Raw genomic sequence first — 25,757 nt, 5'->3', positions numbered from 1 at the left:
ACATTTGATAATAAATCAGAATATTATAAAGTTTTCTGAAGGATCACGTGACACTAAATTCAGCTTTGCATCACAGAAATATAACGTATAGTAAAATAGAAAACCATTATTTTAAATTTTAATAATATTTCACTATATTATTTTTTCTGTATTTTTGATCAAATAAATCCAGGCGTGATGAGCATAAGAGACTTCTTTCAAAAACATTAAAAATAGTAATGTGTCCAAACTTATGTAGTACTGTGTAAGTAAAAATATACTGCTTTTAAAATTAAATGTTGTATAAAAAGGTTAGGAATCATATTTGTTTCAAGTGTTTTTTTATTGGGGGTGGGGGGCCTCCAACATGAATTTTGCCTAGGGCCTCCTAATGTCTAGAACCGGCCCTGGATGAAGTGCAGATAGATCCATATTGGCGTAAGTGAGAGACTGTACGTTTTTAATGCTTAGATCTTCTAAATGCAAAGTTTGTCATTGTTTTGGAGCACACTAGCTTATAGATAACAGTAAAGCTAACATATTTAAACTAAAAGACAAAAAACTTCAATTTTGGTTTCATGGGGACTTTATTAGTCTATACAATCTGCGTATATCATTCCTAACATCTCCTTTTGTGTTCCACGGGGGAGAGAAAGTCATACAGGTTTAGAACAACATGAGGGTGAGTAAATAATGACATTTTTGTTTTTGTTTCAACTACCTTTAAATTGGACCAAACACTGCTACCATTGACTACTACCACCACTACTAATCTCAAAGTGTTTATTCCCTTCGCCATGGTGACCGTGTGGGCGGCGGCATTGAGTTGACGTTCGAGAGCAGGACCCACCAATCAGCTGAAAGAAAAGCTCGCCGACGTCACCGTTAAAGTGAGAGACCGTTTTTTGACTAGAAGTCAAGAGCTTGTAATATTACAAGGACAGAAACAACTAAAATGTCTCAGTTATTGTTTGTACTGACTTGAAGAGCATAGGTGAACTATCGTGTATCGGTTGGAAGAGTTCAAAGTGGCTTGCGTGGAGGGCTCACTTACGGTGGGCTTTCCCTTGATGGAGCGGGTAGGGGAGAGGAGAATGGTCTCGCTCACTCCGGTGAGTAATGCATGAATGCTCGCACTGCACATTCTTGCTTTGCCGACCGTTCCCACTAATTTACTCTCACGATTTGGAAGCTTCCAGACGTTTCACTAATTACATAACATCGGCCGGCGAGTTGTGCTGTGTAAAAATGAATGAAATGACACTGTTCTGCAGTGGTAAATCGCGAGTTAGGTCTTTATTTCTCCAGACCCAGTCCCGCAGATTTAATGTAACGTTATTCATTTGAATGCAAAGCATATATATTTTTGTCTTTTAAATGTGATAAACGTCAAGTACTGTGTAATTGTATGTCAGTTGGGTGCATTCTCTCTCTTCTTTTTAAGCAAATATAAATATACACTTGACATTTATTCCAAGTGCTTCTTTATCGAGTACTTGGCGAAGTTTCGTGATGTAACGCTGCACACTGCAGCCATCAGCGCGCACTCAATCACGTGACACGCTGCTCTAGTACGAGAGACTGGGCAGTAACTCGTCAAACCTTGATTTTCCTTTATTTGACTGCTTCTAGTTGAATTTGTTTATAAATCTAAAACTTATTAATAAACTGTGTAAATTAGTGTCATAATTAGTTAGAATTTACCTACCACACAACCAGGAGTAGTATAAAAAAATCAACGTTTTAATATTTTTCTGTGAATTTATTTTACTTCTTCAAAATCTTGCTGGTTTTTTTTTTTTTTTTGTAAACGTAGGACTGAACAAAGATTAAATATAAAAGTGATAGTAAATATGCTGACATTTGCCACAATTATGAGATTATGAATCCTTAATATTTTTCACCCAGATAAATACGGAGGTTAAACTGATGGTGTTCAAACCTATGTTTGTTTCAATTGTGTTACAGTAAGTCATGGGTGTGGGTGGTTACTTTTGAAGGTTACAATCTCCTATAATTACTGAACTATTAAACTCTCCCATCATTACTTAGCCTAAATCTTATGCTCCCATATTTATCCTGACTGGATTATCTTGACCTTTGTAATGCAGGTATACTCCTTTTAGTACTTGTGTTACTCTATTATTGAGGTATTAAGCCCAGTTAAACAAGCCATAGACATCAAAAACTCAAGATGTCATTTTAGCCTACCGGTTTCTCAGTGCTGACCAAATTTAATTATCAAGATAATTTAAGATGTAGCATTTAAAATGTAATGTAGCATTTAAAATGTAATGTAAAAATAAAATACATATATAAATAAACTAAATATTTTCCCTATTTTATATAAAATGTTTAATTATTTTTATATAGATATCAACATTTAATTATATACTTATTATAAACATGTACAAAAAAATAACTATTAACAAAATGATTTAAAATGATTTATTATGTTTATATAAATGAATTTTAACTATATGTAATTATTATAATAATATTGTAAAACCAGTCTTGCCCATGAAAAGTCTTAATGCGATTCCTCTAAGTACAAATTGGAATGCAGGAGTGTTGAATGACCCACGGAGGTCATAGGCAATCGCTATATTTACCAGCTCAGTAATATGATCTCTAGCATTCTGGATCACTGTGCTCATGCAATCCGTCCCTGGTCCTCTCACTCTGGGGCTACAGCCTTTAAAGCAACACACTGTCAATGGAAAATGCTACTGGTGAGCCTCTTCTCCACTATACTAGCTCTTTTCTTTAACTTTAAGCTGTTTTGACTGGTATCCAATGCTATGAGGTCTGCGGGGGAGAGCTCATGACATTCTCAAGTCATCATTTATTATGTTCTCTATTGTTAGCCGTAACCAGAATCTGAATTGTAATGGAAATCTGGCATTTTTAACTGATGGCTGAAAATACTGAATATTAGTTCACTTAGTTTTAAAAGATGGTTTATTTACCTAGGAATGCTTTTATATTTCTTGTGTCCCATAGGCTTTATTTAGGCCTATTTCATTCATATTTGTCTAGTGCTATTTCATTAATATGTTGTCTTGGCCAAATATTTCTAAACTCTGTATTATAATATTTTTTTTTGTCTCTTTAGGTTTGAGCAGTGAATAATGGAATAATGAACAGCCACCTCTGTTTTTCCGTCCGCTAGAACCGAGAACGGCTCTACTTACAGTAGGTACCCCTGAACCTAACACCCACCTGCCAGCGGAGCGCACTCTGCACACATGATACCAAAAGAGAGCCGTGGCACTTAAAAACAACATTCAGGGTTGCAGTTTGTCTCTGGAGATTTTTAGGATGTGTTAATCCAATCCAAGTTATTGGGTTCATCCTTTGAAATTGAAAACCACCAAAGCTGTTTTGTATGTCTGCACACTTGATTTGCCGTTTTAGTTGTACACGTTAATCCCCATGTCGTCAATTTCATCATCTCCTTTTCATTGACAGTGGCCCTAATGTCAGTCTGTTCCAAAATCGGTGTTCCACATTCTTAATTCAGGTTGTCTACGCTTACTGTAAATGATTTAAAAACCTAAAATGATTTGTTTAAAATTTGTAGTCTAATCTTTCCAGAATGAATAAGCTTTAAAAACCCTTGCTGGTCCTGTACACATTTGATTTGCGTAAAGGTCCTGTTTTATGACTGGATAGCTGCAGATATAAAAGGTAGATTTTGAGTTTGGTTTGGCAGACTGAGTATTGTTGAGAGGCGAGTCTTGCCAGATTGCGTTTGGTCAAGTGGTGGGGGTGGGTTGGGGCGATGATGGCTGAGGCGTCAGTTTGGTCTTATCTGCTCACATTTCAGGGTAAATATAGCTGTACCCTAGACTTTGCTTCAAGTCTTTATCATATTGTTTATGTTGCTAACAAAAACACCTGCACAAGTTTCTAAATTACTGAAGTAGGAATGATATTATGTCTCAATTAATAGAAATAAAGTCACAATTACCTTTTTATTTTTTTACTCTGAGGTAGAAACAGGCTTTCATTGCTTTCCAATTGTGGAAGAGCTAAAAGTAGGTAATCTGACGTGTTTAATGTGAATGTTAAGGAGCAGTGGTGTTGTGCATGTAATGACAGCACATCTATCAGTGTGGATGCAAGTGTGGATGTCTGTCAGGCATCACAGGCTGAAAATTCCCCACCTGTCACATGTTCCCAGTCAGAGACACTCCCACAGCTTAGACACTGACCACTGACTAAACCCCCATTTCACAGTGGACTTGACTTCCTTCATGCTGAACCAGTGGGAAATGTTAGTATTGTAATACTACCAAAAAAAAAAAAACATATTCTACTAAAAAGATTGTTTAATTCTTTTTTAGAATGTTTCTTTATTATGAAAATGGATTTATTTGTAATTTATTTTTCATTGCAAATATTTCTCACAGAAGATGCAACAGAGCCTGCTTCTATGAATTAGCTAAATACAGTAGCTGAAGCGTATTTATTTTTATTGAGTGACACAATATTGTTAAGATTTTTTTCCAAGAAATGAATACTTTTTATTCAGCAATGATGCATTAAACTGGTCAAAAGTGGCAGTAAAGACTTATATTCAGGAAGAAAATAATTTATTTCAAATTAATGCTGTTATTTTGAACTTTCTATTTCGTGAAACCTGTGAAGAAGATGCCTATGGATTAAACTTTTTTTCTGTTGTTTTGTAATGAACACACAAACTAAAGATCTTCTACTGTCTCTTTTTAGACTAATTTTTGTGGTATTACAGCAGTTTGAATATAAAGGAGGTTCCTTAATATCATTTTGTAGGGTTCTTGTGGCTATTGTTATTGTAGGCAAAGAAAGGGAACACAATGTGAAAGCAGCGGAAAACTGTCTTAAGTTCCCGTCTGGTAAAAGCATGTTAGCGTCGGTATGCCATGTGCTTTGGACTGCTTCCAGTGTGCTGCCTACCCCAGATCTACGTGTTGAATTATTGATGCATCTGTGAACGCTGTACTCAGAGAGAGAGAGAGAGAGAGAGAGAGAGAGTGCTCAGAGAGACAGATTAAAGAAATAAGAGCCATCTCACTGAACCCAACACGGATCAACAACACCAGATACTTTTATTTATTCAGACGCTGCACTGCCTTGTGAACAAGAGCCCGTCTCTCCACAAGAACAAACTGTGCCACCTTAAAGGGATATTTCACCCAAGAACGAAAATTCTGTCATCATTTACTCACCCTATTGTTGTTCCAAGCCTGTATGAATTTCTTTCTTCTGCTGAACACAAAAGAAGATATTTTGAAGAATGTCTGTAACTTCCATAGTACTTTAGTACCATGGAAGTCAATGGAGCCCATTAACTGTACTTTCTACCCTTCAGAAGAAAGAAATTCATACAGGTTTGGAGCAACTTGAGAGTAAATTATGACAGAATTTTCCTTTTTGGGTGAACTGTCCCTTAAACACACATGGCCTGGCTCTGGGAGCTCTCGTTTCATTAAAACAGCGGGGTCTTCAGTGCTCCACTCGGGCTGTAGCCAGGGCTCTATGAAAACAATGGCACTCATTTTGTTCCGCAGCTTCATTCAGGGTCCTGTGCTAGCAGCGAAGCCCCGTAGGTTGTGTAATACGTACCCCTCGCCGTGTGTGCTGTGTTTAGACAAGAGTCACATGCTGCTATTCATCGAATACGTTTTCAGGATCAAGCGCACAGAACACAAGAGACCTCAGGGCATGACACATAGTCATTCAAAATTCATAACAGGTCGTGTTTATATCCTACCATTTTTGACTAAAATTGCCCAACTGAAGAGAGACGCTCTTCTCCTAAGGCTGAAGTACACACGTAATTAAACTGCCACTGAAAGTGAGTTCAAAGAGATTTCGAAGAATTTTTAAACTTGTTGTATACGCTAAAATGATTAATGTCTCGTCAGTCAGTGTAGATGTCAGATGGTGCCACTTCGACAAGTGTTTGAACTTATTTTACTTTCACATACAGTAGAATACACATAAAAATAGGCCTAACTTATTTACAGTGCCCTCCACAATTATTGAACCCCCTGGTAAATATGATCAAAATTGGCTGTAAAAAATAAATCTGCATCGATTATCCTTGTGATCTTTCATTCAAAAAATGTGCAAAATTCTAACCTTTCATTGAAGTAAAAGAATTGAAAGTGGGGGGAAATCACATTATGAAATAAATGTTTTTCTCCAAAACACGTTGGCCACAATTATTGAAACCCCTAGAATTTTTTACGAGTAAAATATCTCTGAAGTATATTCCCATTAATATGTACCTTTTTTAGTACACCAGGGTGACTAGGAACATAAACTTGTCCAGCTATGACTTCGTGTTTCACAGGAGTTTAAATATGAGGAAACACAAAGGCCAAATCCCCTTAATCATCCATCACAATGAGTAAAACCACAGAATACAGTTCTGGTGCGCAGCAAAAGATTGTTGAGCATCACAAACTAGAAAGTGGCTGTAAGACAATAGCTAAAGAATTGAAAATCCCCATTTTGACCATCAGGGCAATAATTAAGAAGTTATAACCAACTAAAGATGTTATGAATCTGCCAGGAAAAGGACGTGTGTCTATACTGTCTTAATGCACGGTGAGGAGGAGAGTTTGAGTGGCCAAAGACTCTCCAAGGATCACAGATGGAGAATTGCAGAGATTAGTTGAGTCTTAGGGTCAGAAAGCCTAAAAAAAAAATTATCAAACAACCCCTACATCCCCACATGTTGTTTGGGAGGGTTTAAAAAAAACCTCCTCGCTCATCCAAAAACAAATTCCAGCAAATTTAATTGTCAGACACGACTGGATCTTCAAACAACACAGGGTTCTGTGGTCAGATGAGACTAAAACAGAGCTTTTTGGCAGCAAACACACTAGATGGGTTTGGTGAACACAAGGATAAAAAGTACCCCATGTGTACAATTTAATATACCATTGGATCTTTAATGTTGTGGGCATATTTTTCTGCTGGAGGTCCTGGACTTCTTGTTCAGATACATGGCATTGTGGATTCTATCAAATATCAACAGATAAAAAATCAAAACCTGACGCCTTCTGCTAGAAATCTTATAATGGGCCGTGGTTGGATCTTCCATCAGGACAACGATCCAAAACAAACATCAAAATCAAAACAATAATTTGTTGTGGAGCACAAAATGAAGCTTCTGCCATGACCGTCTCAGTTCCCTGACCTGATAAGTGGGCTGAACTGAAGAGGAGAAGCACCAACATGGATCTGGGAATCTGAAGGATCTGGAGAGATTCTGTGTGGAGGAATGGTCTCTGATCTCTTGTCAGTTATTCTCCAAACTCATCAGGCATTATAGGAGAAGACTCAGAGCTGTTATCTTGGCAAAAGGAGATTGCAAAAAGTATTTAATAAAAGGGTTTCAATAATTGTGGCCAACGTGTTTTGGAGAAAAACATTTATTTCATAATGTGATTTTCCCCCCACTTTCAATTCTTTTACTTCAATGAAAGGTTAGAATTTTGCACATTTTTTGAATGAAAGATCACAAGGATAATCGATGCAGATTTATTTTTTACAGCCATTTTATATCATATTTACCAGGGGGTTCAATAATTGTGGAGGGCACTGTATACATAGCAGATATGAATGCACAATATATCTGTGCCATTTTGGGTCGATTATAGAGTTATTTTTTTATTTATCATATCGGCTGGTAATGTATTGGATATTAAATTGTGCATGATAATAATTTCCCCTATTTTTACATTAAGATTATCTTTGCTGTCTAATCTAACGCTCAAAGTTAATCTTTAACAACACTAATAATTTAATAACACTGTTAATATAATCTCTAAACAAATACTTACTTTTCATACAGTATATTATAAAGTTGTGATGTCCAAATTCAAAACAATTTAAAACAATTGATTTTAGTTTTTAGTGTATTTATTTACGTGTTTATTAGATGAAGGCAGATCTAAATGTGAGCTTGCAGTCGATTCAAGAAAGGGGAAGTGTTTAAGCAAACTTAATGATTGGAGAAGTCCAGCATACGTCACCAGAGAGAAGTCTGTAATTCCACCACAAGATTGAGTTATGACATTTTGATTAAAAATTACAAAGTCAAAAAAAAAGAAGAAACGTATGCATGGATGAATCGTTCACAATAAGATAACATGTATTTAGAAGATCGGTAGGGTGAACTTTTTTTAATCCAAGCTGAATTTAACATGAAAATAATAATGGGTTTATCTTTATTGGCCAGAGTTTTGCTGAAAAAGCCACACATTTTCTTATTCCACTTCTCTTTTTGTTCACAGATTCCATGCGGCCTGAAATCGCTTCACCTCCGGCTGAGCTCCCAGCATGTCTCGTGTCTCCTCTACGGCGAAGCGCTATGGCGGCTCTTCTTATACCAATCACTACAGCTCATATGGCTCCTCCTTGACCCCGTCTCTGGGCTCCTACGAGAGGGATAAGCTGCCCTACAAGAGTTCCTCCTCAGGCTACTCCTCCAGCTACCTGAGCTCAAGCGCCAGCCGCTCCCGCAACTACAGCTCATCGTCCGAGCTGGACCGGGGTCGGCCTATCCCTCGCACCGATTTGCTGGCCGGCCGGCGCAGTGAGAGCCTGAGCCGCACGCCGGCAAAGGGCTATGGCTCAGGCCTCAATGGGGGCTCAGGATACAGCAGCTACAGCTACTCTCCGGCCTCCTCCAGCTACCTCTCCACCTCACCCGTGTCCTCCAGCATCTCTCTCAGTCGCAGGAAGTCGGTGAGTCAGAGCGATTTGACGCACGATCTGTCAGCTCTGGGCCTCAGTGAGACCTCCAGCAGCAGTGGCCTGAAGCAGTCCTACCGGAGCCGAGGCTCTGACGCATCTGACTCCTACAGCAGCGCTCGCTCCAGCTACGGCCTCTCGCGGAGCTCCACGCAGGACGCTCTTGGCAGCAGCGGCCTGAAGAGCAGCAGCTATCGCAGCTATCGCTCCACGTCACCAGTCAGAGAGGTAAGAGCATGCTACAAAATTCTTGGTAAAACTGGGTTTTTTTTTTTTTTGTTTTTTTATATTTCCATAACATGCTTATGTTAGGCTCGCGTTTTTCAAGTCTAGTGTTACACAAGAGCCCTTTCTCTCAGAGAGTTTGTGCTGAAAGACTTCAAAACTAAGGAATGTGTAGCATTCAGATGGGTTTCAATTGTCTCTTGTGATATAAGTGAAAACATCTTAGCAAGCTGCAGATAAAATGATTGATGTGGTCACATATATTTGGAATAGCATACTGCCATAAAACACTTAAAGTCTCAAAGTGTCCAGTATTTAGTGTGTTTACTGTGATTTGGCCCAAATTGTTAAAGTGAAAGGGAATGTGAAGGACAAGTATGGTATCCCATACTTGGAATTTGTCCTCTGCATTTAACCTATCCAAGTTAGTGCACACACATTAGGAGTGGCGAGTAGTGAACACACACACTGCAAAGCATGGACTCACACACACCCGAGGCATTTCCTGCTGGTATTAAGACTCGAACCCGCAACCTTTGGGTTACCAGTCTGACTCTCTAACTATTGGGCCACAACACATTACAGGGCATGTTATTCTGAACATAACCTATGCTGCTGAATTTATACAACCCTGCTGGATTAATAGAGCTTCTAAAGGTGAATTGAATTGTCTGCTTACATTATGCCATGCTAAATAAGGCGCTTTGGAATACTGTCTGTGGTGTGGCTATTCTTTTAAATGAATTGCTGTCTCATTTAGCTACTTCTCAACAAGGGAGTCCAGGCCAAATGAGGAGTGCTGAGCAGTAATGTCTATCTGACTGGAATTATTAGTCTAGACTACATTAGGTACGTGAGAGTTTCAGAAAGGAATCAGCTCAACAAGTGCAAGTCTGAACGCTTTTGTCAACTCGATTTAATTAGCGCACTAATGCTTCAGATATCCTGGCCATTTATGCCTTATTACTCCAGGCTAATGTGGACTAGGCCTAATGCAAGAATTGGAGGATATGCTCTGATACTTTCAGTGCTTCCCTAAAGCGTTCAAGACAGCCAGACTATCACCAAGCAGACCATTAATTATTACTGTTGTAAAGGAGGAAAATATTTGGTTTGACTTTGTGCTATTTTTGAATGGTAGGATATAGGATGAAAAGGCTTTAGATGTAAGTGGTGCATTCTCAGTGTTGCCACAAGAGGTGCTATAAGGAGCATTAGTGTAAACTGTCTTCTTTTATGGTCAGTGTTATTCTTGCAGATCTTGGAAAATACTGAATTTTAACAGTTGGCTGAGAAATGAAGTGTACCTCCACCCTGGTCCATAAATCTATCTGTCTGTAAGGTACATAAAACCTTAGACTTTTTAAACTTTTTTTTTTAACCTTCTTGATAAAAACAAAACAAAACACTTATTGTGGAATTTGAGCTTCAGCTGATTTTACATCTGAAGGTAATTGTATAATCAGCCTCTTGAGTACTGACGTTTGTAACCACCACAGTAATGCAAGAACACATGATAGGCATACAGGATAGCAGACTTGTCTTGTATTTATCCTGGTTTATTCAAAGTATTTTTACTGACCAAATCAGTTTTATCAGTGTGAGGAAGAACACAGGCTGCAGCGGGTTTACGACCCGCTACAGGCCCCGTCTCCATCATTAATCTTATCTTCTGGTCTCCCAGCCGATGGTAGGTTAGTGTTACTGAGAGTCTTTGCATGGCTGGGCCAGCATTAACACAGTTTTCCCCACCACAATCTGACTCCTTACATTCAGCGTTTTTATTAATGATGCCAGTTGTTCACAAACAGAGACATTTTTTACTTCTTAAACTCAGGAGTAAACAATTCCTATCACGTTTTCTACTACTTATTCATTGTGCCAAGATGTTTTATATAACAGGTTTGTTAGTATGTAGGCTGATCCACAACAAGTAACCTATTTTTTAAGCTTATTGTGTCCTGAAAACTTTTCACATCTGGTTTGAGGTTTACTCACTGCAGAGTTGAATTTTAATCACCACATGTCCTCTTTTATCATGAGAATCCGAAATTTGTGCTGCTGTTTTTTAACGGGTCACCTGCTATTTTTAAGGGTCTTCACACATTTCAGCAGTTTGTATTAAATTAAACTTTAGTGGTGCCCTGATGCACATCAAGTATTTGGGCTGAAAGCCAAGATGTAACTCTGGCACTCATTCGAAGTGTCCAATTACACATTTTCAAGAAATGCATTAATCCATCCGGTTGCCTTTACCTTTTCACCCTCATGGTGTTCTGTAGCTTGTCGAGGAAATGTTGTCTTCGCTGTTTTTTGTGTACATATACCAGTCATAAGACTGGAAGGGACAGGGTGATCCTTCTCCCTCTCTGAAATGGCACTTCAGTAGCAAATCACCAAACTTCCTGTTTCTATATAAACAGATTAACACGCTCAGCATTCTGTGGGTTTCTATACTATTAAATCCGCTTCGGTGAAATATGGCATGATTAAGACAGATAAAGATACATTTTTGCGCCATAAAAAATGGATTCACTAAACGACATAGCACTAAACTAAATGCAAAGTAAGATTTTATGTGTCTTCGTGACATGCAACTGCAATATCTTACTAAAAAATGATGAGTTTGTCCAAAAGGACTATGAGATGCATGTAGTATGGCCTTCAAAGGTGACCTTGTTCTCATTTAGGTAACTTTCATGCTACATTACGTGCAGTTAAAGTGTCTTTGCCGTATCCAGAACTGGGCTGCAGCTGATGACATTTGACCGACCATCTCTTAAGAGCATAATGGCCTCAGTCTGGTGTTCTCTTTTGGGGTTTAGTGAGTTTCATGCCCTGTTCCAATTTCTCTGCCACTTCTACAAGCAAAGTTTAATGCTTCTCTTTAATACTTTAGTGAGGGCGACCGCTGAGCTGATTTCAGCATGGAGCCAAGCCCAAAAGATTAGACATATTGTCCCACTTTTTGTTGCTCTCCCCATTGTTGGTAGTTCTGTTTTAAATCTGATTATGTGTCCTCAGTCTTTTTCCCCCATCCCCCTATTCTTTAATGTAACTAACTTTAATGTTTGTTACAAAAACAACTTGAAAACCTTGATGAAACGAATGTTTATTTGTATTAATATACATTTTTGAAGTCCTTTTAGCTTTCAATTAAAGGGGGTAATTCAGAGCCCCACCACTAAACTGCGCACCCTGTCTGAGGTGCGATATAGGAATGTTGAAACTGATTTAGTGTTCCGTTTTTAGAGCTGTGAAAGGTTGTTTGAAAGTGGTCCTTTTAAAATGAGTAATGCGTCTTTGACGGCCACATGATTATTGTAAATCTCTGTCAAGTGTGGCGTGTTTAACCCGCTGCCCTCGGTGACGTCGGATTCGCGCATCAAGCTCGTGCCCTGAGCTCGTGTGGGCGGGACTGGCACTAGTGAAAAGAGATGGACCCGCGCGCTGGCTCCAGCCTGCAATCTGACAACTTTAACTCGAACTCGTCTACTTTGACACATGAAGAAATTGTTCTGTGCATTTGGGAACAACTTTCTTTGTTTTTTTTTTTATATATTGTTTGTGAAAAGCGCGATGCGTTTTATTCGTCCCCATTGCTGCCTCGCGCCGCTGTAGAGGTCGTTTCCTGATCAAGTTTCTTACCTGAAGGACCGTTCTTGATTGGAAAAGGACACTGGAATATTTGATGCTAGAAAGTCCATAGAGGCGATTTCTTAAAATCGGTGTTTATACACCACAGAAGAATTTTATTGATTATGTCCAGGATGCGACATTCATATACAGTTACAGTACCAGAGGATCCTCCCGCGACTGCGTTCCCACTTCTAAAACAGGACATGCGGAGGAAAAACTCTACTATGTCCGGCTCCATGCTGGTCTCTACATTCGTTGGGCTTCTGATTAATCATGCCAAGGTATGAATACACGCTTCTTAGGCGTATTACGGCAAGCAGTTTTAACATGTACGGTATTCCTTTAAACTCACTAGTATCTATTTTTGTGCTACTAGCATTTATTTTTAGGCCCATTTATTATTTTCACTACTACTTGTTCATAACATACCAGTAACAATTCTGTTGTTACCGGTAGCTAATAGCATATTTTTTTGTCATTGAATACTTTCTAACTTTCTTACTAGCATGTATTGTAGTTGTTGCTGGTACAGTGGTACCTATTCCATATTGACTAGTATATCTATTCATTAGGTACCAGTGCTTATTTTAGTTACAGGTAGCAAACATACTAGTCCACTTAATTGGTATTTGTAAAACGGAAATAGACCATTTGATAAGTGAATTGTTGATATCTGAACCACAGGTAGTAGTTGTATATGAAGAGTTCAGATGCAAAAGCCTCTAAGTGCCATCTGAAATTTTCTTCTAGAATGATCATTTTTTATCAAGCTCATATATTTAAGATCAGTAATTTCACTTAAATGGCAATGAAAATTACCTATTAGTTGTCATTTAAGTGAAATTACTGATCTTAAATATACGAGCTTGATAAAAAGGATCGTTCTAGAAGAAAATTTCAGATGGCACTTAGAGGCTTTTGCATCTGAACTCTTCATATAGTGAACAAATTCTAGTGACTACCGGTAATTGAAAAATATAGTCATTACTGGAATAAGTACTAGTGTCTAACTAGTGAAAAAGTAGTACTCATCAGATTGCTAGCAATAAACCTACGCATTAGTTACATAAAAATAGATGCTAGTTAATTTCAAGGGATAAATGTTAAAGCATGAATGGGGCTTATTGAGGCCAATTGAATAAGCCTTAAAAAGTAGTTCATGGTGTGATGTCATTAATATTGCATTTACCACCATCAGTAAGCTCTAAGTCATTCTAAGGGATCAGTATTGTGACAGGTCACTGCTTATATAATGGTAAATTAAACTTGGATTTCTTGGAAAATTGATAAATCAGTCTTATTGATCCGATATTTTTATTTTTTTTAAGTTTCAATTAGCTTGCCTTACTGAGTGTAACAAAGTGCACACCATCATTTCTTTGAAGTGAAGCAAAGCAGCACAATGCAAATCAGCGGCAGCCTGCATGCATCTGATGTACAGTATGACGCATGAGGCAGTTCAGAATGGCCGTTCATTGTTACGTAAGGAGCAGAAATCCCATTAGAGCTCACTCCTGCATCCGGCAGTACTCTCAGTTCCACGCCATGCCACTGAGGTCAGTACCGGCCTGGCGTACCGGCTTTGCCGCTGAGCCTCCATTATCTGACATGCGATTAGTTTCAGCCTCATGGAATGCACTTTAATTTTCATCAGGACACTTAGGCTATATATTAAAGGACCCATATATTTAGTGCCTAAATGTTACATAATAATAGAGCGTCTTTTAAATTAATGTTTTTTTTTCTTTTTCTCATACACCTGCAATGATTGGACTGACTATTTGTAAAGCCTTATTAAACAGGCACAATAAAACAAACATGATTCTGTATGATGATGATATGAGAAACCTGATTATCTCCATGAACCTTTTGTGAGTCACTTTCCCTGGTCACCCCTTTTTGACCTGGCAGTGTAACATGCATTATGTGATTGTAAAGGACATGGACTACCAGTGGTGCATTTATCTTATTTATAACAGGATTGTCTAGATGGAGTGTTTTGTACCAGTATAACACCTAGACACAGCGTCAGGACATGGGACAGAACCCAGCGCTCCCATTCATATTACACACACTTGTTAAAGTCATGCAGATTCTATCCTCTACTGTGGTGAACTCAGGTCTTTGAACATTTGTCGGAATTAATAGAAAAAAAGTGTTTCAAGGAAAACCTCAGCCAACACACAGGTGTGAGATATGTGGAATTCTTAGGCTGGGAGTGTAGGACAGGAGACAAAGTTGACATAAAACAGAGACGGTGTAAACTCTAAACAGTACCTGGCGGATTCATCTTTAAACCGGCTACTAGAGCACTTCAACTAAAATTGATGTGGGTCAATTTATGCTGATGACTGAAGGCCGTCAGTCTGGACGTTTTATCTGGGCTTTTGCTCCACATTTTCCTTTCACAGTGAGCTGTTATAAAAGCAGGATTAGTCTTCCCTCACCTCTTTAACGGGGAGTACGGTGAACAGAACACCGTGACCCACTTCCACAGTCTCCGGCCACCAGAGAAATAGAGAAAAAAAGTGTTATAGAGGAGGATTTGACACCTAAAATCACTCTGTATCAACAACATAGAAGGCAGAACCCAATATCAAGTAATTATATTATGTTGTAATGCTTCATTAGACGTGGAAATAATAAAACGGTGTTAAAACTATTAAACTAATTAAAACTAATGCATTGAATTTCCTCACCCGAAGTTTACAGCTTTGCCTTGCTGGAGCAATTTCAGTTGGGACTTGACTCTCATATCATTTGGCAGACGTGTGTTCTTTTAACAGGTTCCTCCAGGGTTTTTTAGGCACTTTTCACACGGCGACCAAGTGTTGTAAACTTATCAGAAGGTTATTAGCTGTACGACTGTATTGAGAAACAACCACAAGCTCTTTGGCAACAACAGCAACATCGCAAAGGATGTCTGCTTCACAGTGAATCACAACTGCCTAAAATAGACCTACTTTGTCCAAATGTTCTCTGGACAAGCCATAAGACATGTATTCCCCATTTGACCGCTCAATTTTATTATAGTATAAGGTTGAATGTTGATATTTGGATGGCCATTTTTTCAAGTGGACTTGTGGACATGTGGTTTAGTGCATGTAAAACTCCTGTGAGAAGATGTGGCTATCAGAGATGGCTGCCGGGATGAGTGTTGCCGTGACGATGACAAGTCAGCCAATGAGCGGACAACCCATGTGAAAGGATGCTATTTTTGGCAGTGCTGATATTACTCAGCAGAGTAGGACAAACTGGGCTGGTGAGCCCATTTCTGTGAAATATGTGTTCAACAAGAATTTTCCATGGAAGCGTGGATTAAGATAATACCCAGTTAATGAGTTTGTTAAACATTACTGGTGTGATATTTAACTGTTTGTTCCCCAAATATTGACTGCAGTGCCAGGACAAATGTGGTCAGTGTGAATGTCCTGGCCAGCACCGAGTAAGTTCGTCACAGTTCCAGCACAGGGCAGATCATGTTTCCCCTCCCGTGCATTGGCACGACAGAAAACAACATAGTGTCAAATTACTTGCCAGTCGGCTTCAGCACTCTAGCACCTCTACCAAAACACAGATTATATGGGAAACGTGGATCTCCATTTCCTGGAACAAATGAGAAACTTGACTTAAGGTGCAGACATATTCAACGTTGCTTGGCAGAATCTCGAAATCCAGTCATTTTAGTAGAAATCGACATGATTAGGAATTTTGCATAAGGGCGAAAAATTTCTCCTCACAGATTTCACTCATATTTAAGTTGGTCAGGTGAATTCGCAACGTTGACCAAAATCTTTTTTTGAAAGAGACTACTGTGTGGTGCTTAGTGCATCACTTCACTAGTGACAAAAGACAATAGACTTTTTGCAAAATTTTGACTCATTTGAAAGAGAGAATAATGTTTCAGTGCATTTTACAGCTTACTTGAAATGTGTAACAGCTGACATCTAGCCTTTAACCTGTGCTAATGTTCCCTCTCTCTCTGTTTTTCAGAACTCAAAGAGTGCCCAGGGCCTGGTGGGGCTTCGTAATCTGGGAAATACAGTAAGTGTTTTTTTAATGGGATGTATTGGCTGTTCTTAAAGGTAAAGTGTGTAATTGGATTCTCTGGGACTTTTTTGTCAACTTTTGGCTCAACCACTGGTGTGACGTTTGAGTTGGACTACCTGTTTGTCCAACAGTGGGAGACGTGTTGAAGCTCCTTGTGATGCACAAATGGCACACTTAACCTTTAGAATGTGATAACTGTAATTCCCATGTTCACACACACCAGCAAATCAATTCGAATTCATTCCAAATATCTCCATTAAAGAGTATAAGGTCTTCAGTGTTTTCCCATGTCCTCATTTAGACTTATGTTTTTGTCATATGGTATAATATATAGGCTGCATACAACACATCAAACATGCTAGAAATAGATAAAAACTCTGAAATCTGGTTGACACAACTAAGCGGCAAGAAGCAGAGATGTTTTCATATCGCTTTCACATTCCTCTGTCTATTTCCATTTGGCGAGATTATTTTTCATGATGTCTCTTCGCGCTTGCACTCACTAAACTTGCTTTTGCCAAGCAACAGTATGTGTACAGTCCAAAAATAAACCCTTACACATTGCATTCAAGTCTGCTGCTTCTATGAAACTCTAGACTTATGTCACTTGTTTTGTAGCTATTTTCTGCTTAGTGAACATGTACACAGTGTCTTTTTTGTAGATTTTTGTAAATATTTTTATGCATTAAAATATATAATGAATTGTCAATTGTCAAAAAACTAACTTTAAAAAAAAGTTTTATCATGCCTAGTGCTTAATTTGAGTTTTTTTTTAAATAAAGATTTATATTTGATTAAATAATCAGCATGTCATGTAATTCATTAAATCAATTATCAGCCTAATATAAATATTTTTTTCCTCCTTTGTCTCTTTCTCTCCCTCGCTAGTGTTTTATGAACTCCATCCTCCAGTGTCTTAGCAACACACAAAGCCTGCGAGACTATTGTCTTCACAACTCCCACCGTCGAGACCTCAACAACAACAGCCGCACAAACACTGCTCTCATGGAAGGTGAGTGCGCATCGGCACAACGCGGTTCCTGCCGGTCTTACAGCGGCCAATGCTTTTTTTTCTTGTAAACCGCAAACCTTACTGAAAGCCTCTCTTTGTCATGACTACAGAGTTTGCCAAGCTGATCCAGACAATGTGGACTTCTTCAAGCAGTGAAGCCGTCAGCCCCTCTGAATTCAAAACACAGATTCAGAGATTCGCCCCCAGATTTGTAGGCTACAAGTAAGTCTTATCTTACATGCGTCTTTTTCTGCTCAAAGTGGAAGCACAGGGTGGTTTTACAAAGACAAGCACCACTCACATTTGTTTTTATTCAGAAAATGTCAAATACTTCGCTAAATACTATATTAGTAGTAGTAGTATCGCTTTTCATATTGTACATTGTGATTTGGTGGTGCCTACATTCACTTAATATTGAATATTTTTCAGGCTTTTGGCCATAACATGAATATATTTGCCTGATTATCAGTAACAATGTAATGTCTTATCAATATAATGTAGTTCAGGTTATTTATGTTTATCAGTAGCTGGCTGAGGTTTTGTAAAGTATTGAGATGTTTATGTAATCTTTCCAGTCAACAGGATGCTCAGGAGTTTCTACGTTTCCTGCTAGACGGCCTGCACAATGAAGTGAACAGAGTCACGGTCCGGCCGCGGGGAAACATAGAAGACTTTGATCACTTGTCGTAAGTGTACTCTCTGTATGAGTGTGGGTACTTCTTGAATCACTTGTTGTGATCACAATTTTGTAATTTATGTCTTGTTATTTTTCATTAGTGATGAGGAAAAAGGGAAAAAGATGTGGGCTAAGTACTTAGAGAGGGAAGACAGCAAAATTGTAGGTAAGTGTACACTGTATTAATTATGTACTGTAATAGTATATAAATAATAGTGTATATATACATATATATATCGTTTTAGTTAACAAAAACAACACTACACTACGCACAAATCAAAGAGTTTTGGGTTATCACTGTGCTCCATTTCTAAGCACAATTCTGCCGTGTCTCTGTGTGTCCTCAGATTTGTTCGTAGGCCAGCTGAAGAGCTCTTTGACCTGCAGTGAATGTGGCTATTGTTCCACTGTGTTCGATCCCTTCTGGGATCTTTCCTTACCCATCTCCAAGGTCAGTTCATTGAAGTGTACATGCACATTCAGGCTTTATAATGCACACTTTGAAAACTTGGAGAAATGAGTGGGTGTTAATGGAGTTCCTCTGCCTAGAAGGGCTATGGAGAGGTGAGCCTAATGGACTGCATGAGGCTCTTTACTAAAGAAGATGTGCTGGATGGGGACGAGAAGCCGGTAATTTATTTAGTTCATTCCTATCATTTTAATAATGTGGAAATAGATATATAACGAAGCATCTAATTGCTCTATCTTTTCATCCAGACATGTTACAGGTGCAAAGCCAGGAGACGATGCACAAAGAAATTTACAGTTCAGAAGTTCCCTAAAATATTAGTTCTTCGTATCCTTTTCTAATGCAATCTGATCTTAATGTGGTGTCACTGGGATGTCATAGGTGTGTTTGTTGACAGTAAGCAGAGATAAGATCGGATGCCGTGTGTCTGTTCAGGGAATGTGCTGATTGAAGCGTTCTGTGAAAGGTCTCTCTCTGAGATCAGCAGTGTGGCGAGTCTCTTCTCCTTAACCGCTTCACTTGTTCAGATCTGAAGCGCTTCTCAGAAGCCCGCATCAGAACCAGCAAACTGTCGACTTTTGTCAACTTCCCCATGAAAGACCTGGACCTCAGGGAGTTCGCCTCTGACAGAAGCAGTGAGTGAAGACTCTTCAATCCTAGAGTGAATGTGCTGCGGCACTTGGCATGAAACGAAAATTCACCCTATCTGTTTTCCAAATGCATGTTATAGATCTCATTGTGAACAATTCATCTATAGATCATCTATAGATCTCATTGTGAACAATTCATCTATAGATATGTTTCATAAAAAAAAAGAAGGATTTTGTAATTTTTTTGTTAAAATACCATAACTGGATCTTCCAGTGAAGCGACATCGCCAACTACTGGCCTGGCATGCAGAATACAGCGCTGTTGTGTAAACGTACCCTAAGTTCGCTTAAACCCAGCCCTTTCCTACATTCAGATCCACCTCCATACATTCAACAGTCTTTTCTGATAATCCATTTTACGTGGATGTATGTCACAAATATAAAAGAAAAGATATATAAATCTGTTGCCTCTTCAGTTTCATAGCAACTTTAAGCATGGAAAATTACTTCACAGTCCACAATGTGATATATCCATTGCAGTAGTAAAATTTCAGTACTTATCTTTTAAATAAATAATGAGTTATACAGTATAAATAGTAATAAAATTCAAATTATTGAAATATATATTGTCAATGTGTAACTTTTAGATCCATTATTGGCATACACAGGGTTCCCACGGGTCTTTAAATAGTCTTAAAATGTCTCAAATTCAGTTTGATGAAATGTAAGGTCATTAAAAGTCTTAAATATTTTAAATGGCATATCAGATTTCTTAAATATAATTTTAGGAGGTCTTAAATACTCGAATACTTCAAAAGAGTCATTTTATTAAATAAATGTGAAAATTTCCAAATGTGAGGTTGTTTTATGTTCTACAGGCTCATGGTTTCAGAGCAGTTCGCAGTCGAGGAGTATCGCACATTTATGCCAAGCGATTTCATTTGATCTACAGTTGATTAATTTTGACAATGTTTACCTTATGGTATTTACATTGTAATATGTTGCATATGGTTGTAAAATGCATATTTTATGGCCCTCATCTTTTTGAATGAGCAGCTGAAAGTAGTAAAGCATAGACATAGTCCCGGTGTATTTTTGGCTTGTTTATAGTTACTGCAGTATTTATATATTTCTCTAGATATTATTGGTATTTTGGTTCACAATAAACTGTATCTGCCATTTAATTCCACCCTGACTGTCTATTCATCTTCCTGTTCCAGGTAGTGCAGTGTATAACTTGTATGCCGTGTCCAATCACTCAGGCACGACTATGGGAGGCCACTACACAGCGTACTGTTGCAATCCTGAAAACGGGGAATGGTACACATATAACGACTCCAGGTACTTTCTTCACCTTCTCCTCCTGCTCTTTCTTATCCTGTTGCATAACTGTGTAGAGTACCAGGTAGATTTCCCAAAGGTATAAAACACGCGTTAGCTTTCAGAGAAATGATCCTCATGGTTATAGCATGTCAGCAGAGCTCCATTCCACCTTCTAGCTTCCATTATTTTCCTGTATCCCGTCCTCCTCCCTCACTCCTGCTCCTTCACCTCCCTCCCACACACTCTTCCTTAAAAAGTGACGAATCTCACACGCACGTCTTCTTTCTGTTGAAAAATTGGCTGATATCTTATTTATAATCATTTATAATTTACTAAAATCTATATAATTAACAATTATTATAATCTAAATCTAATATAGGACATCATACTCAAAGAGGGGAAAAAAAAGACCAACATTTTATTCAAAGGCAAAGGCATAATGGAACAGAATGAGGATTTCAAGATGTACAAATACACGCTCCTCAAAAGCCTGTGGTATCATATTTGATACTCACATTTTAACATGATTAAAAAAAAAAAAAAAGATGTTTGGATAATCCAGTAACCTAAGTCGCTTCAGCCCAGCAAGTGTTGAAATATTACTAATATAAAAATCAGTGAAGATTTCACAGCAAAAAGGACACGTGTAACAACCTGAAGGTGGACATGTTTAGATTTATACTTTATACAAGTGGATTGATTATGTGATAGTTTAGAGGCCTTAGAAATGTGCATTTCAAATACAGTAGGTTTTATATGGTTACAAATTTATCTTCAATAAAACATTGATTGTCAACTAAATAAGAGTGTCAATTTCTTCTTCCAGAGTCACGCCAATGTCAACCAGCCAAGTTCGCAGTAGCGACGCCTACGTGTTGTTCTACGAGCGAGCTGGACTCTGAGGACGGACTGCGGACAGAGAAGCCCCTTGGGCTGAAGACACTACACAAATGCTGCTTCCTCTGGCCCATAATGCAGAATGAACATCGCTTTCTGCTGGCCATCGGGAGGAGCGCACACAATGCCCTCTCGCACTCCACCACTGTGTTAAAGAGGTCGTGTGCGAGTGTCCGGGCGGCTCGTCATCAGGCAATAACCCAAGTGGCTCCGACTCAGACGTCTCTCTATGCACTGCAACCAAACTCTCATCCCGATGCGCCTTCCTCTTGATTAAGAACGCCTCAATACAAAAAAATTGTTTCACTTGATATTTGTTTTGACATTTTCTTCATGCTTTTTTAAGTATTTGTCCACCCTGTTAACCTGGGAGATAAACCGGATTGAGGCGCCCCCTAGTGGGCTGCCGAGGAGTTACAGAAGCGCACTGTTCAGGCCTGTTACGGTACAGATTGTTCTTTCCATCACCTCTTCCATTCACCGCCACCCATCATCTTTTCTGTGTATGCTTTGTTCTCTCCTCCACTCTTCTCAACTTTCTTCTCAACTTCCTGAAGGAGTCACGGGAGTTTGTTGTGAAAGCCTGTGGTGGTGAGAGAACGGCGTGTGCCGTGACTTTTATTCAGTGTGGCTGCTACTGATCTTTGAAATGCTGTGAATGGAAATGAGGACGGGAGGAGAACCGATGCTGACAGTATATGGATCCTTGATCTCATGCCATTTGAACAACATGGAAAGAATGTTTTGCAAAAGAAAATCTGTATATTTTTATAAATGATGCAATATAGAGAATGTACTATATACAGTGGTGCTGAAAATGACCCATTACTGTTGTCAGTTAATTTAACAGAGGTAAGAGAACAGCATCTATTTATGCTTACAGGTCAGGAAATAATGTGATACGAGTCACACTGTGGCAGTCAAAGTTTAAATATACATATATATATATGTATGAATAAATTTTAGAAGAATGAACTGTTACAATCCTCTCATGAGTTTGTTTTGTCTTTGCCTTTCGGTTCATTTGACAAGAAGCTGTCTTATGAATGAAAAGGGTTTACTTTCTATTAAATATTATTATGTGAACTGTTTTATTTGCCATTTTAATAACCCTGTCACCAAGATTTGGGACAAAGTTTAACACCTTGGATTATATATGTATATACAGTAGGCTACAGCTCTGGAAAAAAAGAAGAGACTGGAAAATTCGCAGTTTCCCTGGATTTACAGTTTATATGTATGTGTTAATTAACGTTTTTGTTTTATTCTATAAACTACTGACAATATTTCGTACAAATTTGAAGTAAAAAATGTTGCAAATTTATCCTAAATTATGCTGTTTCTCAGTAGGGGTTAGCTAGTTTGAGAGCAAATGTGGGTTTTACTGTTAAACATAATTATCAAGATTTCTTTTTCTTGCAATAATTAGTTTGAAAGGATGCAAAAAAATAGTCAACATTTCTATATATATGAAAACCACTGTTGTTTTAATAATATTTATAGTTGGATAGTATTTATTAACATTTTGAAATAGCTTTTAGTCATTTTTATTCGTGTTTGGTTGTTTATATTTCTCAGTTTTATTTTATATTATTTTTTTGTATTTTTTTCCATCTAATATTTATAGTTTATTTTAGCTTTATTTCAATCTTATTTCAGATTGTCTTCCCTCCATGCTATAAAATCCAAGTAACTTCACTTTCAAATTGTCAGTTTTATGAAATGTTCCACTTTTAATTGAATAAATCACGTGGTAACAGTTGTACACAAAATATGGGCTAATTATAGGTTTTAGTAATAGATTTTTTTTTTTTTTTTTTTTTTTGAACAGATTAAGTCAGAATTATGACACTGTTGTAATAGTTAAATAGAGAGTAAAGAAGGTCAAGACCTCTAAGGTGGTGCAAACCAAAATGACTATTTTCAGAATGGAAAAATTAGCTAGTTAATTTAATATTAATAGAAAAGTTCATTTTATTTTAAATAAAAGCTTATATAACTTATCAAATAACAATTCCTCTAATGAACCTTGGATTTGTTCATTTATTGCTTTAGAAAAGTGATAGGACACCAACATATACTCTATCTTTGGAAATGTCCACATATATAGCCTTTCTAATCGTTTATGAACTAAACTGACCCGACCGTCCCTCCCATGTCGAAACGTGCGTCACACGCTAAATGACTTCCATAGAACTGAGAAGTGAACTTTGAAACTTTGCAAACAGTTCATTGTGTGTTAAATGGACTTAAGTTAAACAGTTAAGCGGATATACTGTAGGCTATGCAACATAAAGATCGGATCAATTGGGTGGAGGAATGAAGAATGGCAGTGAGCTCTGGGACAACATATGGTAAGTTAGTGGACACTTCACATGTGATATGGGAACAACAGATTTGTACTCAGTGTATTAGGCTATATGACTTTTGGCAAGGTATGTGGTTAAAATGTATAGCCTTATGAAAGAAACAGACAATAGTAAAGGTTCAGGAAAAGATGATAGATTTTTTCAACTTTCAACAACGTTCTGCTTATCAGGAACATTCATTATCTTTAATTTGACTTCTCTATGTCTTGGTTAGTCGGTCCGGAGTGTGGTTCTGTGATGGGACTCTTGCTGCTGGGTCGAAGGCGTGCTGGTAAGAGCTCGGTGGGAGACCTCATCCTCGGACGCAGTGAGTTTGAGCACGGGAAGAAGACGACTCGGTGTGTGAGGAGATTTGGCTGGGTGGACGGCGTGAGGCTGGCCGTGGTGGACACTCCAGGCTGGAGTCTCTTCGGGTTGACTAACGCCCAACAGGTGAAACAGGAGATCCTGCGCGGTGTGATGTTGGCCCCTTCTGGATGTCAGTTATTTCTCCTCGTTATTCCAGTGGACTCTTTCAGCAAGAGAGACGGACGTGCGATAGAGAAATATCTGGGTGTCCTCGGGGACGCGGTGTGGTCACACGCTCTGGTGCTCTTTACTTGGGGAGACGAGTTAAGAGGAAAGAATATTGAAAAGCACATTGAAAAGACGGGTGAACCTTTGCAGAAGATCTTGAGGAAGTGTGGCCACAGGTACCATGTTGTGAACAATAAATGTCCAGAAGACTATACTCAGGTCACTGAGCTGCTTAACATTTTAAAGCGAATGAGTGCCAGCACTGGTTGAACACAGAGAATCAACTTATATTTATGAAATGTACTCTCATTGTAATTCATTATTGAGCTTTTCATTATTTAATCTGTCCTTTACTGTCCCCTAGCTCTATATCTGTTACGAACTGCTCTGAGACAAGAAGGATGAGATCCAAATGCAGCTTTTTATAATGGGGCAATCCAGACACACAATCCAATGTACTGTACAGGCAACAGGTCAAAACACAGGTAGACAGTCCAAACAAACAAAACACACAAGGCAAACGGGTAATCTAAAGGCAGGCAGAGAGTCCAAAAACTAAATATATGGAACCAGCGAAATGCTCAGAGATGCAACGTAACAACATACAAGACTTCGCAGGGAATGAATGAGTGTACGTGGTTTAAATAGGCTGAGACTGACAAGGTAATGAGACACAGGTGGATGCAATCAGGGATGAAGAGTCCGGGCAGTGAGTTATGGGAAATGTAGTTTGTTAGGGAATGACAATAGTCTGATGTGGAGTGCCCTCTGGTGGCTCTCAAGGGCACGCCAGGTGACCGTTACAATATGATACAACTGGCAACTAAAAAGATGTTAACACCTGGCGAAATGTAACATTTTGTTAAATAGTGCACTTTTGTATCTTGTGCGGTCAGTACTAATTTAACTTATAATTAATTTATTCCAAAAATAAAAATGTCCAACAACAGAGAAAATACATCAGCATGTGATCTTTGCACGTCTCACCTCATTTGGCGACCCGATCCATGTCAAATCTTTATCTCATATGAGTGTAGATAAATGTAATCATAAGTTTGTTCTTGTGTCGGTGTCTCAAGTATTCTAAGTATACTTGGCTTAACTCTTTTGATTGAGGAGCCTATTAAATACTTTTTTAACATAGTTTTACGTACTGTCTTATAAACTTACATCGTTTGAAAATATTGATTCATAAAGAAAACAGATATGTTCCTAATTCTAAGTATCAGCATTTTTGTGTAGGCTAGTCCACTGGTAG

At 38.3% G+C, this 25,757-nt stretch overlaps 2 protein-coding genes across 9 annotated transcripts; both read left to right on the top strand.

Moving 5' to 3' along the window:
- Positions 1–851: 851 nt before the first annotated feature.
- usp2a (ubiquitin specific peptidase 2a) lies at positions 852–22,600 on the top strand. 8 transcript variants are annotated; one of them, XM_081370615.1, is made up of 14 exons: positions 852–1,091; positions 3,095–3,174; positions 8,274–8,961; positions 16,591–16,641; positions 17,536–17,659; positions 17,770–17,881; positions 18,235–18,345; positions 18,437–18,501; positions 18,683–18,786; positions 18,885–18,965; positions 19,053–19,131; positions 19,332–19,439; positions 20,615–20,735; positions 21,544–22,600. In XM_081370615.1, exons 3-14 carry the CDS (start codon positions 8,320–8,322, stop codon positions 21,617–21,619), a joined length of 1,674 nt encoding a protein of 557 aa, XP_081226741.1. In that variant the 5' UTR covers positions 852–1,091; positions 3,095–3,174; positions 8,274–8,319; the 3' UTR covers positions 21,620–22,600. The 8 variants fall into 8 exon arrangements, with proteins under 8 accessions (XP_081226741.1, XP_081226743.1, XP_081226742.1 ...); XM_081370617.1 differs by having other exon boundaries at positions 872–1,091; positions 18,888–18,965; XM_081370616.1 differs by lacking the exon at positions 852–1,091 and adding an exon at positions 2,622–2,711 and having other exon boundaries at positions 18,888–18,965.
- Positions 22,601–23,807: 1,207 nt separating this feature from the next.
- LOC308693577 (GTPase IMAP family member 4-like) lies at positions 23,808–25,451 on the top strand. The gene is made up of 2 exons (XM_081370569.1): positions 23,808–23,968; positions 24,198–25,451. The coding sequence occupies exons 1-2, from the start codon at positions 23,941–23,943 to the stop codon at positions 24,767–24,769; spliced, it is 600 nt and encodes a 199-aa protein (XP_081226695.1). The 5' UTR covers positions 23,808–23,940; the 3' UTR covers positions 24,770–25,451.
- Positions 25,452–25,757: the final 306 nt, after the last annotated feature.

The sequence above is a fragment of the Scardinius erythrophthalmus genome, assembly GCF_964197995.2.
Source record: "Scardinius erythrophthalmus genome assembly, chromosome: 7".
NCBI lineage: Eukaryota > Metazoa > Chordata > Actinopteri > Cypriniformes > Leuciscidae > Scardinius > Scardinius erythrophthalmus.
The sequence above is the reverse complement of the archived record's forward strand: the minus strand, read 5'-3'. Positions and strand labels throughout refer to the sequence as shown.